Genomic DNA, 14,015 nt, shown 5'->3' with positions numbered 1-14,015 from the left:
AACCACACGCACATGCACGCACGGCGCATCCTGCATCCTGCATCCTGCACGCTTGCACCAGCTTCCTGACGAACGCATCCAGCCTTGGGCAGGACCGTTGCCACTCCTGAACGCCCAATGGCTCGTGGCAGGGTTCCATGGCCCCCCTCGCTGTCCTCGACCGACCACACCCTCGCCCGTGCTATGTGTCATTGTCCCTTGCGGATATGTGCACAGCCAGACATCTCAATCCTGCTGACAGGCTGGCTGGCTGGGCTGCCTGGTGGGGCTCTCGAGTCTCGAGTCTCGAGTCTCGACCACATCAACCGCTGCACTGGACGACCAGACGACTCGGAGCCTGTGGGGGACTCGGAGTGGTGCGCTGGCCTGTGCAGTCCCTGCCGCAGGGTTGTACCGCTTCTGCATGAAAGACTGATCTATTTATGGGTCAACTCTAATTTCAATCTGCAAGTACTGGGGGCCGTGAGACGGCCAGTGCCTACCCACCGCGACCGCAGCGCTGCTTTGTGGGGGCTCGCAGCTTACATAGGTATGTGGTTTGCAGCGTTTACCTCAGCAAGCCTCTGGCCAAAACATCCTCCCGCCCTGCCGCGCTGCCGTTCCCTAACACATTTCGCGTTAATGGGCAAGAATCACGCTGTCAAGGGCTCCACTGGCAGTCTCTGTCTATCTTCCGGCCGTCTGTACTCCTGGTCTGGACAAGCAAGAGGCCTTCGTTGCAGAAACCAAGATGTACAGCTCTCAAGTTCTCAGCCTCACTCAGGCCGACAGCGCCGCGCCAAATGTGCACTGCCTGCAAAATCACCCAAGACCGGAAGGCTTGCAAAGCGCCTTGTCAAGTTGTAGATACCGTGTGACAGCTGCCTTGATCCACCTCCCTCCGGTGCACCCGCTACTCATTGTCACCGCACCACTGTGCCAATGTGCCCAATCCCGGGGAGAGGCCGGCATTGAAGACTAGCTCCCGGGCAAGGCCTCGTAAGGCTCTGCTGCGCGGTGTCCAAAAGCTCCATGGGCCGACGTCCACACCGACTCTCAAGTCCCAGTGGCAGGATAACCCTCATGCTGTTCAGTGCCGACCGTCCGTGTCTGTCGGGTAATTCGGCGTTATCTACACTATCCTACCGCATCAAAGCGGCAAACCAACTCGAGTCTGTGAGCAAGGGTGTGGGGATCTTGGGCCAGCATGCTGTGCCTGATTGCATGCAGGCCGACTTACAATGCGACTCTGCACCGCGGCTTGTTTCTACAGCCCTTGGCTTTTTTTTCGCATCTGGGTCTCTTCAGCATGGTCCACGATAACAGCAGCACATGCTGTACATTGAACTGTCGTTTTATTCGGAACCAGAGGCCTAGCAACGGCAACCACATTATTCAAAACTGTTGACAACGATCGAGAGGAATTGGCGTCCAACTCGAGCCTTTTGTACCAAGCGCAAGCTGGCAGGCTGGCTCGACCGTCAAGACTTTCCTGCAAGCAGCAAGCTGTGTTACCATAGATTTTCCACCAACCGATTCAAAACCTGCAGGACAGTTTATGCGGGCTTCTGCATGTTGTGACACAGTGACAATCTGGTTGGGCATCTGTGGACAACTGAGGGCGACCTTCTTGTGGTCTGTCGGGTCAACTGTCTCGACCATCGAGCGTTATCCCGTCCCTTGCCGTAATGCGGTCTGCAAGCAAGGCGTGAGGCACGGTGCATTCATTTTAAGAATCTCACGACAATCTCAAGAGTACTTACTCAATTGTTTGGGATGCCTAGGGTTTTCTCGCGGTTGCATCGGCGCGCACGCTGCAAAGTAACATCGAACAGGCGGACGTCAGGGTATTGGCTGTCAGACTCCGCAAGGAGTTTTGTCTCCTGCATTCTTTCGGCCAGTCGTGGGCCACTAAAAAGCACGCCTTTGTGCAAGGAGACAGGCGGCCGAAAACAACGTACTGTGTAGTCAGCTATGGAGACCTCGTCTGATGAATCCAGGCACAACCCAGTTGGATTTTAGCTTGTGTCCTCGGCTGCAGCCGGACTCACGTCCTGGCATGACCCCGAGGGCCTGGATAACGGCTTACGCTCTAGGTCTTCACACAACAGCAGCAGCAGCAGATACGCTCTCAGATGCTTCAAGGTGAACGAGGGCTATCAATGTCCCCGGAGTGGCTGAATAATCTGCCGGGTACAGTGTGGCTCCCTCTAGCCGCGTGTCAGCGGAGTGGTTGAGAGGAAGCGCTCCGCACTCGCAGCTCTTGTACACTACGCTACTGCGGATCTCCAGGAGCTGGTCGGGACGAGCAGCCGCCTGAGGTCTCTCCCTTGTGCGATGCGACTGTTGCGGTGGGTGAAGATCTCAGTCTGGCCGATCCGGCCGAGGGCAGCGACGAAAATCAAGTGACTAGGGTAAGATTGGAGTCTCCACCCATCCAGGATCTGTCGTCATTCACGTGCACGATGAAGATGGAGTTCGGACGAAACCAGGGGGGGCCCAGGGGATTGAAAATTAATCTGTCCCTGGTGACCGGGCCTGCCACGTGTGTCTAAGTGCGCGCTGCGGGCAGCGCCGTGCTGGCCCGCCGCCTACTCGAGCGGTCCAGGACCAGATGTACCGAGCCTGTACCGCACCACACCCTGCACACCTTTCGAGACTGGCACAGCCCAGGCCGGTACCAAGGATACCTTGACCATCAAACAGGGATCGGTGTGGGGAGACCATGGGCTCCCTGGCCAGGGCAAGGACTACCCAGGTCGGCCTACCACGCAGTCGTCCCTGAGTGCACGGGCACTCGCTCATTTCAACCTCTGCCCATTTGGTTACTATGCCCCGCGAGCCTATCTTTGTCGGGCTGCAAAGCGCGGCTCTCAAAAGACACACCGTTATGGCCCTCGCATCCGTCACAGTCCCCAGCTGGCTGGCCCCTGACGCTCGTGGCAGCTCCCACACAGTCAAGACCGGATCAACCACAAGACGTTGTCAGCAGCCGCGACGGCTGAGCGATCACCCCTTCACGCTCCACCGGCTCCCAGGCGCAACTGGCGCACAACTGGCGCAGTGGCAGGTTATCGCCATTGCAACCAAACGCTGTCACCCTCGGGTCGGGCCCAGCCAACTGCATCTCCTGCATTGGCCATCTCTGCCACGCGCCACGCCTTGTATGGTTGACGTTGCGAGCAGCCTCGCAAGACCCGCTCTGCTGCCGGCAGATTCTTAATGCTCTCGGAGTCGCTTCGGGGCGTGTTGTTGCCCACCAAGACAAGATACGGTCAGGCGCTTGCGATCATCTTTCAGCCCCTCCCTCTTGGTGCACAGTGTTGCCTTCGCAAGGGCGCCTCGGGATAGCGAAGTGCCTTCCTACCTTGCTTCTTGCATGCGCCCACCCTCGCCACTGGTCCAGCGCATTCCGGTTAGGGGCGTTCTCCTGCAGATTGACACCTCCGACTGGCAAGCGATTGGCTGGAGGTCAACCGGGACCTCAGCTTGCCGCAAGAGGATCAGCAGGCCATCCTTGCGGCGATCGTTTGTGCGCCGCCAACCAAACCAGGAAACAGTTCAGTCTTTTGGGCCCGTCAGGCCCATCTGGATGGATATCAAAATTCGTGCAAGTCTGTTCGCATCCGGACTCCGTCATCTCGTGTCAACAGCACATCGGTGACCAAATTTCTGAAATAGGTTACGCAAATCGGCGACCAACCCGACAGTGGACGATTGTGTCGGCCCCAGGTATCACTATGTCGCTTTCCCCTCGTCGTACCGTACAACCGCTGTCGTCCGGCCTCATCTGGCAGAAAAGAATGGGGCACAGAGCAGAGGCTAACCAAGACGGCACCAAATTGGCCGGTTGTAAGCCTCGTGCTTGTCTCGGGGGATTCTACTGGGGCAGCTGGGGTGCCGACTTTTCTGGGCTTCCTTGTGGTATCTCTGCCATTCTTCCGTGAACCCTCGGGACCTTGCAGTTGGTGGCTGAGACAGGCAACCATCTATACGGCGGATGGTGGAGAGAGGTTTGCCCTCCATTGTGAGGAAACAGTCTCTTGTTGCCCCCGCAGCCACACCCAGTGGGTCGGTAAAAAGACAGGGCTTGGAAGGGTTCGAGAAAAGACTGATCCTATCGTATCCCCCAACCCCCTTGTCATCGGTGGCCGGGTTGGTGCCTGGACGGCCTTTTTCAAAACCCATCTATACTCGGTGGTGGAGATATTTGTCTGAGACCTCGAGGATAACATTCGCTCATCTTGCGTCGGGAAGTAAACTCCCGTGACAGTCCTGTGTTCGCCCCTGTACCGTGGACTCGGTATCCGCCTCTTGATCGAGAAGCGCCGCGATCGTTGCCGCTGAGGTTTCGGTGACACCCGCGCATTCTCATGGCATTTATGGATTCTCTGAGAGAGCCACCGGCTCCCGAATCAGGCCGGCTGTCTCTCTTCTTCCAGGGTGCTACGTTGTGTGAAGGCTTCTTTGCGACATCAAAGTGTCTGTCCGGTTCGGTCGACAGACTGACACACAGGCTAGAAGTACACTGATAGATGTTGTTCTCATGAAGACATTTAAACCTGCAGCTTGGTACCGCCTCTCATTGCGGTGGTGGAAGCCTTTACCACCCGAGCTTTCTGATCCCGACAGAAGCCCAGTCAAGCTGCAGCACGTTCGCAGGCATTCACTTAATTTCTCGTCTTCGGATACCTGCTTGTAGTCGTTCATTGCGACGGGGTTTCCCTTGACTCAGAGACACTTGTACGGATACTTTCGTGTCTGTCTCTGGCGATTTGTCACGCTGACAAGGCCCGAAGGCTCATGGTGATGATTCATGTTCCAGCCATGTTGCGCTTCCCGGACCTGTGATGCTGTGTTGCCACCGATGCCGCCTCGGTTGTTGTCTGCGTCGCAAAAGCAGAGAGAGCCAACCAGCCATGATGCAGCAGCGTGAGCAAAGTGCATTTCGGGGCCATGCGAGATAGCTTGGACATCACGAGTTGCAGGATGGGCATGTGAGATATGCACAATCCTGCAGGTTAGATTGCGGTATTTCGCTACAGGTCACGCTCCCCTTCTCTCTCTCAACTGGGCAACCAGAATGCTTCTCTAAATGTCTGATTCTATCATGGTGAGTCAGTGCCAGTGCACCGGGCTAGCCCACGCGAAGGAAATCTGCAGAGTTGCCGATGATCATCGAGGTCCTGCGCTATCGCCGTTGACCATGGGCAGCTCCGCCAGCCGATTCGAGAATTCCAACGCGACAAGTCCGTCCTCGATCCCGACGATCTTGACAGAGTCCAAGTCCCTGACGATCCAGTCTGGCTCAGCGGCCTTGACCTGTTCTGCGGTATGACTAGACCTTTGGTCAGTATGAAGACCGTTTCCAGCTTTCATTAAAATGAGGCATTGGGCGGCCTACCTTGTTACGAGCCCCAAGACCTTACACCCAGCCGCCTTACCAGCCTTGATGCCAGCAGGCGAGTCCTCCAGCACAAGTACGTTTTCATTCTGATCAGCACCAGAAAGGCCGATCCGTTCCAAGCCCATCAGATAGCAGGATGGGTCGGGTTTTCTGTGTCGTCCTGTTAGACATTTTTTCCCATGGAGAGGCGCGGGTAAGGCTTAGGATATCTCGACAGGCCAGGAAAAGCACGAGAGGGGATCATTACCCATTCTGGACGCTCTCTGCAGTCACCAGGTGTTCTGGGTTGGGCAAACCGAGCACTTTAAGCCATCCCGTAACGAGAGGAACTGTTCCCGATGTGACAATTGCCCATGGGATGTTGCGATCGCCGATTTCTTTGAGAAGGGCACGGGCACCGGGGATCTCGTATGCGTCCTCACCATGGTATTGTGGGAGAAGACCCTCCATGTGTTTGACATCTAGGAAATAGGGTCGGTCAGTGGCGTGTTGCGGGTGGAGGGGGGCCCGCCCTGGCTGTCCTTGTCTGGCAAATCGGATCATGTCCTTAGGGGAACGTGAAAAAGGGCAGATGCAAAGAACACGTCGCCTCGTGGTTGAGCAGTCTCAGCCGAGCACAACGGCCCATACTTTGGTCAGTTTTTGGGCTCTGCCTATCCTGCCAGGTGTATGCAGGATCTCGACATGCAGTCTCCTGCCGAGCCAGCATCGACAAACACAGCTGGACGCGGCTGGGAGCCGGGGATCCCCAGTCCATTCCAGCTACTCTGAGGGACCCTCACATCCCAAACCAGACCTGAGAGCTATTTGCCTTGCTTCTCAGATTGCACGCCAAGGGCGGCCGTTGCGTGGGAAGCGGGGACAGGGCATTTGGGTGGCCAAACTTACATTCCCAGTTCGCCTTTTCAGGCGCCAAGATCTTGAGGATGTCTATACTCCTGCGGCCGTGGGACGTCTCAAGGATGACCTCGGGCGCCACCCCGATTTCTTTTCCCACGCTTCGGGGTTATCAGTGGGCTGCCAGGAAAGGGTTGGAACGCCTCGAGAGCCTATTTGGGTTCCAACTTACGTATGCCAGTGCTTCACAACCGCATTTGTTGAGTCTATAATTGTTCCCTGCGACACTATCAGTAAGTGACTCACATTTCCCATAATCAAGGGAGTGGCCACAAAGTTCAGCTCCCGGCATTCGTCATGCAAAGGACATCATCTCGAATTGACGTCCTACAGCAGACAAGAGCCAGGTATGAGGTCACTCACGTCCATGTCGAAGAGGAAGCCGCGGAAAGAGGCCCGTACGGGCGGAGCTGAGAAGGCCATTGTACTTAAGTATATTTGAAGAATGTGGTCGAAGGTCAAAGTGTGATGGTGATATAGAGAAGAGAGATGCAATAGGATGCTCAGTTTGTGATTTATACGTGTCACACAAGAAACTGGAGAACGAGACAATTGGCAAAAATCTATCCCCAAAAATGTAAGAATAAAACACGCGGGCAGCGAACAAGTTCTTTGGGCGCTGTTGGTGATGACAGACGGCGGCCGGCGGGCGGCTCCATCGGAACTACCAAATCAAGTTAAGTGCCTCCATAGTCTTCCGGTGTAATGCTCTGATACAACCTCCCCTTGCTTCGCGGTGGTTCCACCGCCAATTTTTACTAGCAAACATGGGGGTTTTGTTCCTGATAGCCCCCACTTTTTGTCAGGCTAGATTGCTGCCAGAAAAGCCCGGAAGTCTTTTAAAACTGCGCTAGGTGAATAAGTGAGAATATTGGGCCTTCTGTTCGCCTTGCCGACGAACCCCCCCTCCAAGCTAGGAATGGAAGGGCTAGGGTTCTAATCGATTGCACTGGGCGGTGAGAATTTTCTGCTTTCTGCCGCTTTTCATCGCCTTTTGCTCGAGGCGGTCGCAGTCCGCCAAAATGAGCCAGACCTCCTCCACCACAACGATTCCAATCCGGTCTCCCTAAGCCCACGACTCGAAATGGCTGGTTCGATCAATAAACCCAAGAGTGAGACCACCAGGCAAGTTAATTGACAAGTGCACGGCTGACCACTCGCCTGTAGAGCCCAAGTCGAAGCGGGGCACCACGAGATTACGGGCTAAGATCGAGAAGAAGTCCCATGCCAAACAACGAAAGGAGAGGAAGCAGGCCAAGAAGAACCCAGAATGGCGCTCTAAACTGAAGAAGGACCCGGGTATCCCGAACCTGTTCCCCTACAAGGAGAGGCTTCTGCAGGAAATTGAGGAAAAGAAGGCCCGGAAGGAGGAGGAGGCTCGAAAGCGCAAGGAGGCCGTCAAGGCTGCCAAGACTGGCCAGGTCGAACACGCTGACGATGGCGAGCAAGTGATGGCGGAGGATGTTGAGAATGATGATTTCGAAGTGGACGACGACATGATGGAGGACGACGACGTTGACGAGTCGAATCCGATGGCTGCGCTATTGGCAAGCGCAAGGCGGGCCGCCGAGGATTATGAGCGGGAGCTGCAAAGTGGCGACGACGACATGGAAGACGACTCGGATGATGACTCGGACGGCTCCGAAGATGGTTCTCCAGGGGTTTCGCGAGGGGCGGGCGACCTGACTTCACGGAAAGCCTACGACAAGGTTTTCAAGCAGGTCGTGGAGCAGGCCGACGTTATCCTCTATGTGCTCGACGCCAGAGACCCCGAGGGGACAAGGTCGCGGGATGTTGAGAAGGCCGTCATGATGGCAGCGTCAGGCGGGAAACGACTTATCCTGGTTCTCAACAAGATCGATCTTATCCCACCGCCCGTTCTGAAGGCCTGGCTCGCACACTTGCGCTCCTACTTCCCCACACTCCCCATCCGCGCATCCAAGGCCGCACCGAACGCTCATACTTTCGAGCACCGCGACTTGACTGTTCAGAGCACCAGCACGACCCTGTTCCGCGCGCTCAAGGCCTTCGCCGCAAGCCGCAACCTCAAGCGTGCCATCTCCGTCGGTGTCATCGGCTACCCCAACGTCGGAAAGTCCTCAGTCATCAACGCGCTGCTCTCAAGACTAGGCGGTGCCCGGGGCGGCCGATCGGCCTGCCCAGCAGGTGCCGAGGCCGGCGTGACGACGTCGATCCGCTCCGTAAAGATCGACAGCAAGCTGACCCTGCTCGACTCCCCCGGTATCGTGTTCCCATCGACGTCCGAGGTGTCCGGCGAGGGCGGCTTCGTGCCCAAGAACCCGACCGAGGCGCACGCCCACCTGGTGCTCCTGAATGTCGTCCCGCCAAAGGCCATCGAGGACCCCGTCCCCGCCGTCACGCTCCTGCTCAAGCGGCTGTCCACGTCCCAGGCCCTGATGCAGAGGCTGATGGGCGCGTACGACTTGCCGCCCCTCCTGTCCAATTCGGACACTGGCGACGCGACCATGGACTTCTTAGTGCAGGTTGCGCGCAAGCGCGGTCGCCTTGGCAGGGGAGGCGTCCCCAACATCCAGGCGGCAGCCATGACAGTAGTGACTGACTGGCGGGACGGTCGTATCCAGGGCTGGGTCGACGCGCCGGCAGTGGCTGCGGCCGCTCCAGCGGCCGATGGCCTGACGGCTGTTTCCGGCATCAAGCTGCCCGCTGCTGCACCGCCCGTGGACACGGCTGCGGATCAGAAACAGATTGTCACGGAGTGGGCAGCCGAGTTCAAGCTCGAAGGGCTCTGGGGCGACGATGAAGCTTCTGCGGTCAAGGAGGTCGAGATGGAGGGCTAGAGGCGTTATCCCGGAAGGTGAATGGAGAATGGAGGAAACCCTGATGCTTCTCATGAAGAGCAGAGTTTGGTGGCAAATACTGTATGCTGGGGGCGTTCGGAGTCAGATATGTGATACTCAAGACGTCTATTCTAGAAGTCAGGAATGATAATCAGAGCACCAAAATATTCCCAACCCCGAAACTTGTGGACGAATGTTATCAACCTCGCAGACGAAAACAGGCCCTGGTTTTGAAGCTTTCATCAGCACCATGGTCCTGTACATGTCGGTGTAGGGCAACAGGAGCCCAGGTCTGTCCTCGGGGATGACTGAGATCCAAGGGAGGAAGGCCCAAGAGATAGGAATAGGTCCAGAACTTTGAGGGTCCGAAGGGTAACGTATGTCAGCCTTGCGTGGCCCAATGTATCGGCCACAAGGTACTCATGTCGTTTTATTCAGTATTATAATATCATTTCACTTACGATGTGCTGTTCGAGGGAGGGTCCACCAAGTTGTACCATCTGTCATCTACCACGCTCGATTCATTTATTGCAACATTGGACAAGCGTTGCTTAGCTCAAATTTCGCCGTGGCCTGAGCCAGATCACGCCATCTCAAGCGCATCCGGCCCCAAAATACCGTGGGGCAGTCTATGGCTTGTCATTTATTCAAAGTACAGAAACCAGCTCCATCTTGGCAGTCCTCTTGCCCGTCGACTCTTCCTTCTGGTCACTGATCCTAACCCTGACTTTCTGGAACAGCTCCACGGTGACCTCCCTGCTCCCCGAGGTCTTGAGGACGTAGTTCTCGGCGTCGTACGTGGCCTGCGGCTCTGGCTCGCCGAGGTCCCGCAGGCGGATGACGCTCTCGATACCGAAGCGGGGCACGAGGACGACAAAGCCGTTGCTGAAGATCTTCATGACGAAGCCGTCCTCCTCGGTGACCCTGCCGCGGACCGCCTGCCCGACGTAGTAGGCGATCGAGGCCCGGCCCGCCAGCTGCGCGTTGCGGTGCCGCACGTTGATGTTCTTGCACACCGCCTCCAGCCGGCCGCGGCTCCGCACCGACGGCGCCACGGGCTCGTACTCGATCGCCGCGGCGAGCTGCCTGTGCGCCACCAGGTCTGCGTACCGCCGGATCGGCGACGTGAAGTGCGTATAGATCTCGGACGCGAGGCCGTAGTGGCGGAACTCTGGGTACGATTGCGTCCCCGAGCAGAAGTACTCAGCGCTCATCATGCAGCGCGTGGCCATGACGCGGACCAGAGTGTTGAAAAAGGGCTCGTTGGGATCCACGCACGCGTCGAGGCTGTCGGCCAGGGCGCGTGACGAGTCCACCGACAGCTCCAGGCCCCGCTTGACCTTGAGTTGGTTGGAAAGCTCGTCAAAGTTGGATTTGGGCGGGGCGCCGTGGCGTCGGAGGATGGCGGTCTGTGGGAACGCCTCGTAGATCTTGCCAGCAACGCTGATGTTGGCGAGAAGCATGAATTCCTCGACAAGAGAGTTGGTGTCTAGGAGCTGTTTCGTCTTGACGTCGATAGGGTCTGACGTTTCGGACTCCATCTGCACCTTGACCTCGGGCGAGGACAGGCTCAGTGCACCAGCGTCCATGCGCTTCTGCTTCAATTTCTTGGAGAGCATGAGTAGCGCTCGTATGCTCTGGGTGAGGTCGTCCTGCTGCGACGCATCGTCGATTCTGAGCTGCGCCTCCTCGTAGCTGAAAGCCTCCCTTGACTTGATGACAGACTTGGTGAACCGCACATTGACGATATCAGCGTTGGCGTTCATCTCCCAGAGTACCGAGAAAGCGTATCGCTCCACATAGGGCTTGAGAGAGCAGAGGTCCGTTCCGAGGAGCATCGGAAGCATGTCGATCCGCTTGTCAACCAGATATACCGTTGTGCCGCGTATGCTAGCCTCGGTGTCCATCGCGTTGTTTGGCTTCACAAAATGTGACACATCGGCGATGTGCACTCCAACCTCGAAATTACCATTTGGTAATGGTTTTGCGTGCAAAGCATCGTCAATATCTTGACACCCGATGGGGTCGATACTGCAGATTAGCAGCCCTCGTAGATCCTCTCGGTCTCTCCATCCTGGATCGTCTGTACTGGCTGGGACCTTCCAGTCATGTCCTTCCTTTGGCAGGCAGTCCAGCACAGTCTTGGGGAACGGTCGGTATTGTACGTCATATTCGAGAAGCAATGCCTCCGTCTCCGCAGCTTTGGTCTCCATCTCGCCGAGAGTTCGCACGAGATGTCCTACAGGATGTCTCGAATCGCGGTCCCATGCATCCATAGTGACCAATATCCTCTTTCCGAGCAAATCTGCCACCTGCCGCGTGCGCAGCCGAATCTTGGGGATTTTCTTGTCCATGGGAACGAGAAATACCGTATCTTGCCTCCTTCCTTGCGTTGAGGATTGGCCGACCGACGACTGGTCGATATGGCCGACGTATTGGCGCCAGTTGCGTTTGATTACACCCACGACTTTTGCAGTCGGCTGAGCATGGCCTTCTCCTGTCTTGCCCTGTGTCCTCTTCACCTCGTCCTGAAGCGCCTTCTTCTCCTTGACTGAGACTAGTTCCTCCCCTTCGTCACCATCTGCATTTTCGTTCTTTGTTAGTGCTTCTTCCTCGATGATCTGTGTGGATGGCTCTTTCCACTGGTCTTTGGGTAAGACCTCGACGACGACAACATCGCCGTCGACCGCCCTGTTGATGCTCTCTCTGCCCATGACTATCAGTGCCTTGGGGAAAGCAGGCACTCGAACTGAGCCCTCCAGGTAATTATAAGGAGACGTGTTGAACACGCCCTGATGGAGGAGTCCACCCTTGACCCCCGTCATCATCTTGGACATTGAGTAATAGTCTGGGTAGATGTGGCCACCGGGGCCGCGCGATTTGTCGACCTCTGTCTGCGACTCGGGGATCATATCCATTAGCTCATCCGCGTTCTCCAGGCCCTTGACGTACTCGCCCAGAGAGCACGCCGCGATTCCCTCTGCCTTGGCTTTCCGCAGGTTGTCGCGGTCGTTGCTGAGCATGACCACGGTGGGCACCTTCTTCGCCTTGGTCCTGGCCAGGTGCTCGCCATACCACGCGACGGCCTTGCGCACGGCGCGGTCATTGCGATCATTGACGGTCTCGCCAGACTCACGGGCGACATAGGTCTCGAGGCGAAACTCGTTGAAGAACACGTAGAAGCGCTTCTCGTCGCTCTTGGTGAGGCCGATGAGACGATTGTACAGCGGGAGAGAGCGGTTGCGCAGCTCCTCGAGGACAATCTGCAGCACGACGACGTCGTAGAAAGCTGAGCTCTGCTCAAAGAGGTCCATGGCGTTGAGGAACGCATTGGTGTCGGGGACGAGGTAGTGGCCCTTGGGGAAGGCTTTGGTGCCAGCAGGCTCCCGGGAGAGCACAAAAGGCGCGACTATGATACGTGTGAGCACGTGGTCGCGGACAGACGTAGGCGGATCCGTCTCTTACCTCTCCCTGCTGCATCTCGAGGGGCAGACTTGAGGCAGCTCGAACATAAGTTGGAGGAGCAGGGGATGTCTTGCCTCAGGTACACCTCCTTGACAATCTTCTGCAGCTTGCCAGCCTTGGTGGAACGGATGTAGACCTTGCTGGCGATGCTTGAGGCCAGCGGGTCGGAGCCCAGGCTCCTCTTTAGACTGGTCATCTCGGCGAAGTCTATTGTCTGGGCATCTGGTGTGATCCGTCTGTTGCTGTGAACGGCCGCTTCTGATGTGATGTAGTCTATTGAAATTTCAATGGGTCTGGGCCCGGGGTTTATCGATAAGGCGAGGCCTGCTTCTTGGATGATGCAAGGCTTTGGATGGATTCTCCTTGTTCTCGGCGGCCAGTGCAGCAGATGCCCAGGGAATTAGTAAGCCTCTGTCGTCCGACACACTCAGATGTCCAAGTGATCTCTCATCTGCAGCCGGTGCACAAGCAACCAACACGATGGGGAAGGCCTGGGAGGGATCGTGAGAAGCATATCACGTGGCTAGATTACTAAGCTGGTCGGCCAGTCGAACATGGCCTGGCCTGCTGTTTACCTAGATACCTAGTTGGGCAACACGGCATGGAGTAGATTGTCCCCATGCGCTCGGAGAGATACCTAAAGGTATCACGGAGCTAGAGTAGCCGCGTGATCGAATCGCACCCGAGTCAATCAACGCGCATGACAACCGTCTGTACTGTCAGATAGACGAGGCGGGAAAAAGTATGGGTAGCCTGCAGAGTGGTGCACGCAGATGCCTCCCGTCACCATCGTCTCAAAGACACCTGGCAGTGTAGGGGAAGGGCTCGTCCCTGGTTGCAAACGTTTCTGATCCACTGCTATCCCGTCTTTTACCTTTCCAAACAGCAGGTTTTCAAGGACGGGGCTGTGCGACTCGGACTGGCTGCCGGGCACTAAACAACCTTCAATGCGCCTCTGACCAAGGGGTAGAAAAAGCAAGTATATCTCGAGTCAGAGAGTATCTGTGTACGGGGTAGTCTGGCAGGGGAGCTGCTGTGATTCGCACGCTCGATCAATTGCTCCATGGTCCGACAGCAGATGTCTCCCGAGACCCTTGCTACATGATATGTGTACATACACATACACATACATATACACATGCCTAGGTATATATTGCCTACCCATAGGCCGTACTATCGTGCACCGCAGGCATGTCCTCGGAAGCCCCAGAGCCTAACCAGGAGGCTTTCGGGGTGGTGCCCTTGCTCTGATCGCCGGTGCCGAGCCAAATCAGAACCTGGACTTGGTTGCGATCAAAGCTTCGGCCCCGTCCTCGCCCACCGAGTAGTAGTGCGTGGCTGCTGCGGTACTTGGATACAGCGTATGGATGGTAATGGAGCACTGGCATACATAGTGTACAAGCGGCCGGTGGGGGCCCCAGGGGCCCCTCCAAGGTCCCGCCCCGTTG

The 14,015-nt window shown here is 56.7% G+C and overlaps 3 protein-coding genes across 3 annotated transcripts; 1 reads left to right on the top strand and 2 right to left on the bottom strand.

Annotated features, from left to right (window-relative positions):
- Positions 1 to 4,982: 4,982 nt before the first annotated feature.
- KVR01_005594 (uncharacterized protein) lies at positions 4,983 to 6,908 on the bottom strand. Its single transcript, XM_044788274.1, has 6 exons — positions 6,647 to 6,908; positions 6,456 to 6,502; positions 6,275 to 6,384; positions 5,634 to 5,847; positions 5,384 to 5,536; positions 4,983 to 5,317 (listed from the first exon to the last, which is right to left on the bottom strand). Exons 1-6 carry the CDS (start codon positions 6,704 to 6,706, stop codon positions 5,155 to 5,157), a joined length of 747 nt encoding a protein of 248 aa, XP_044646039.1. The 5' UTR covers positions 6,707 to 6,908; the 3' UTR covers positions 4,983 to 5,154.
- Positions 6,909 to 7,057: 149 nt separating this feature from the next.
- KVR01_005329 (RNA-binding GTPase NUG1) lies at positions 7,058 to 9,284 on the top strand. The gene is made up of 2 exons (XM_044793864.1): positions 7,058 to 7,395; positions 7,451 to 9,284. Exons 1-2 carry the CDS (start codon positions 7,368 to 7,370, stop codon positions 9,100 to 9,102), a joined length of 1,680 nt encoding a protein of 559 aa, XP_044645774.1. The 5' UTR covers positions 7,058 to 7,367; the 3' UTR covers positions 9,103 to 9,284.
- A 14-nt stretch (positions 9,285 to 9,298) lies between these two features.
- KVR01_004944 (exosome catalytic subunit DIS3) lies at positions 9,299 to 12,988 on the bottom strand. Its single transcript, XM_044789422.1, has 2 exons — positions 12,568 to 12,988; positions 9,299 to 12,511 (listed from the first exon to the last, which is right to left on the bottom strand). The coding sequence occupies exons 1-2, from the start codon at positions 12,761 to 12,763 to the stop codon at positions 9,750 to 9,752; spliced, it is 2,958 nt and encodes a 985-aa protein (XP_044645389.1). The 5' UTR covers positions 12,764 to 12,988; the 3' UTR covers positions 9,299 to 9,749.
- Positions 12,989 to 14,015: the final 1,027 nt, after the last annotated feature.

Source organism: Diaporthe batatas (assembly GCF_019321695.1).
Source record: "Diaporthe batatas strain CRI 302-4 chromosome Unknown Contig00005, whole genome shotgun sequence".
Taxonomy (NCBI): Eukaryota; Fungi; Ascomycota; class Sordariomycetes; order Diaporthales; family Diaporthaceae; genus Diaporthe; species Diaporthe batatas.
This window is presented reverse-complemented; position numbering and strand designations above follow the sequence as displayed.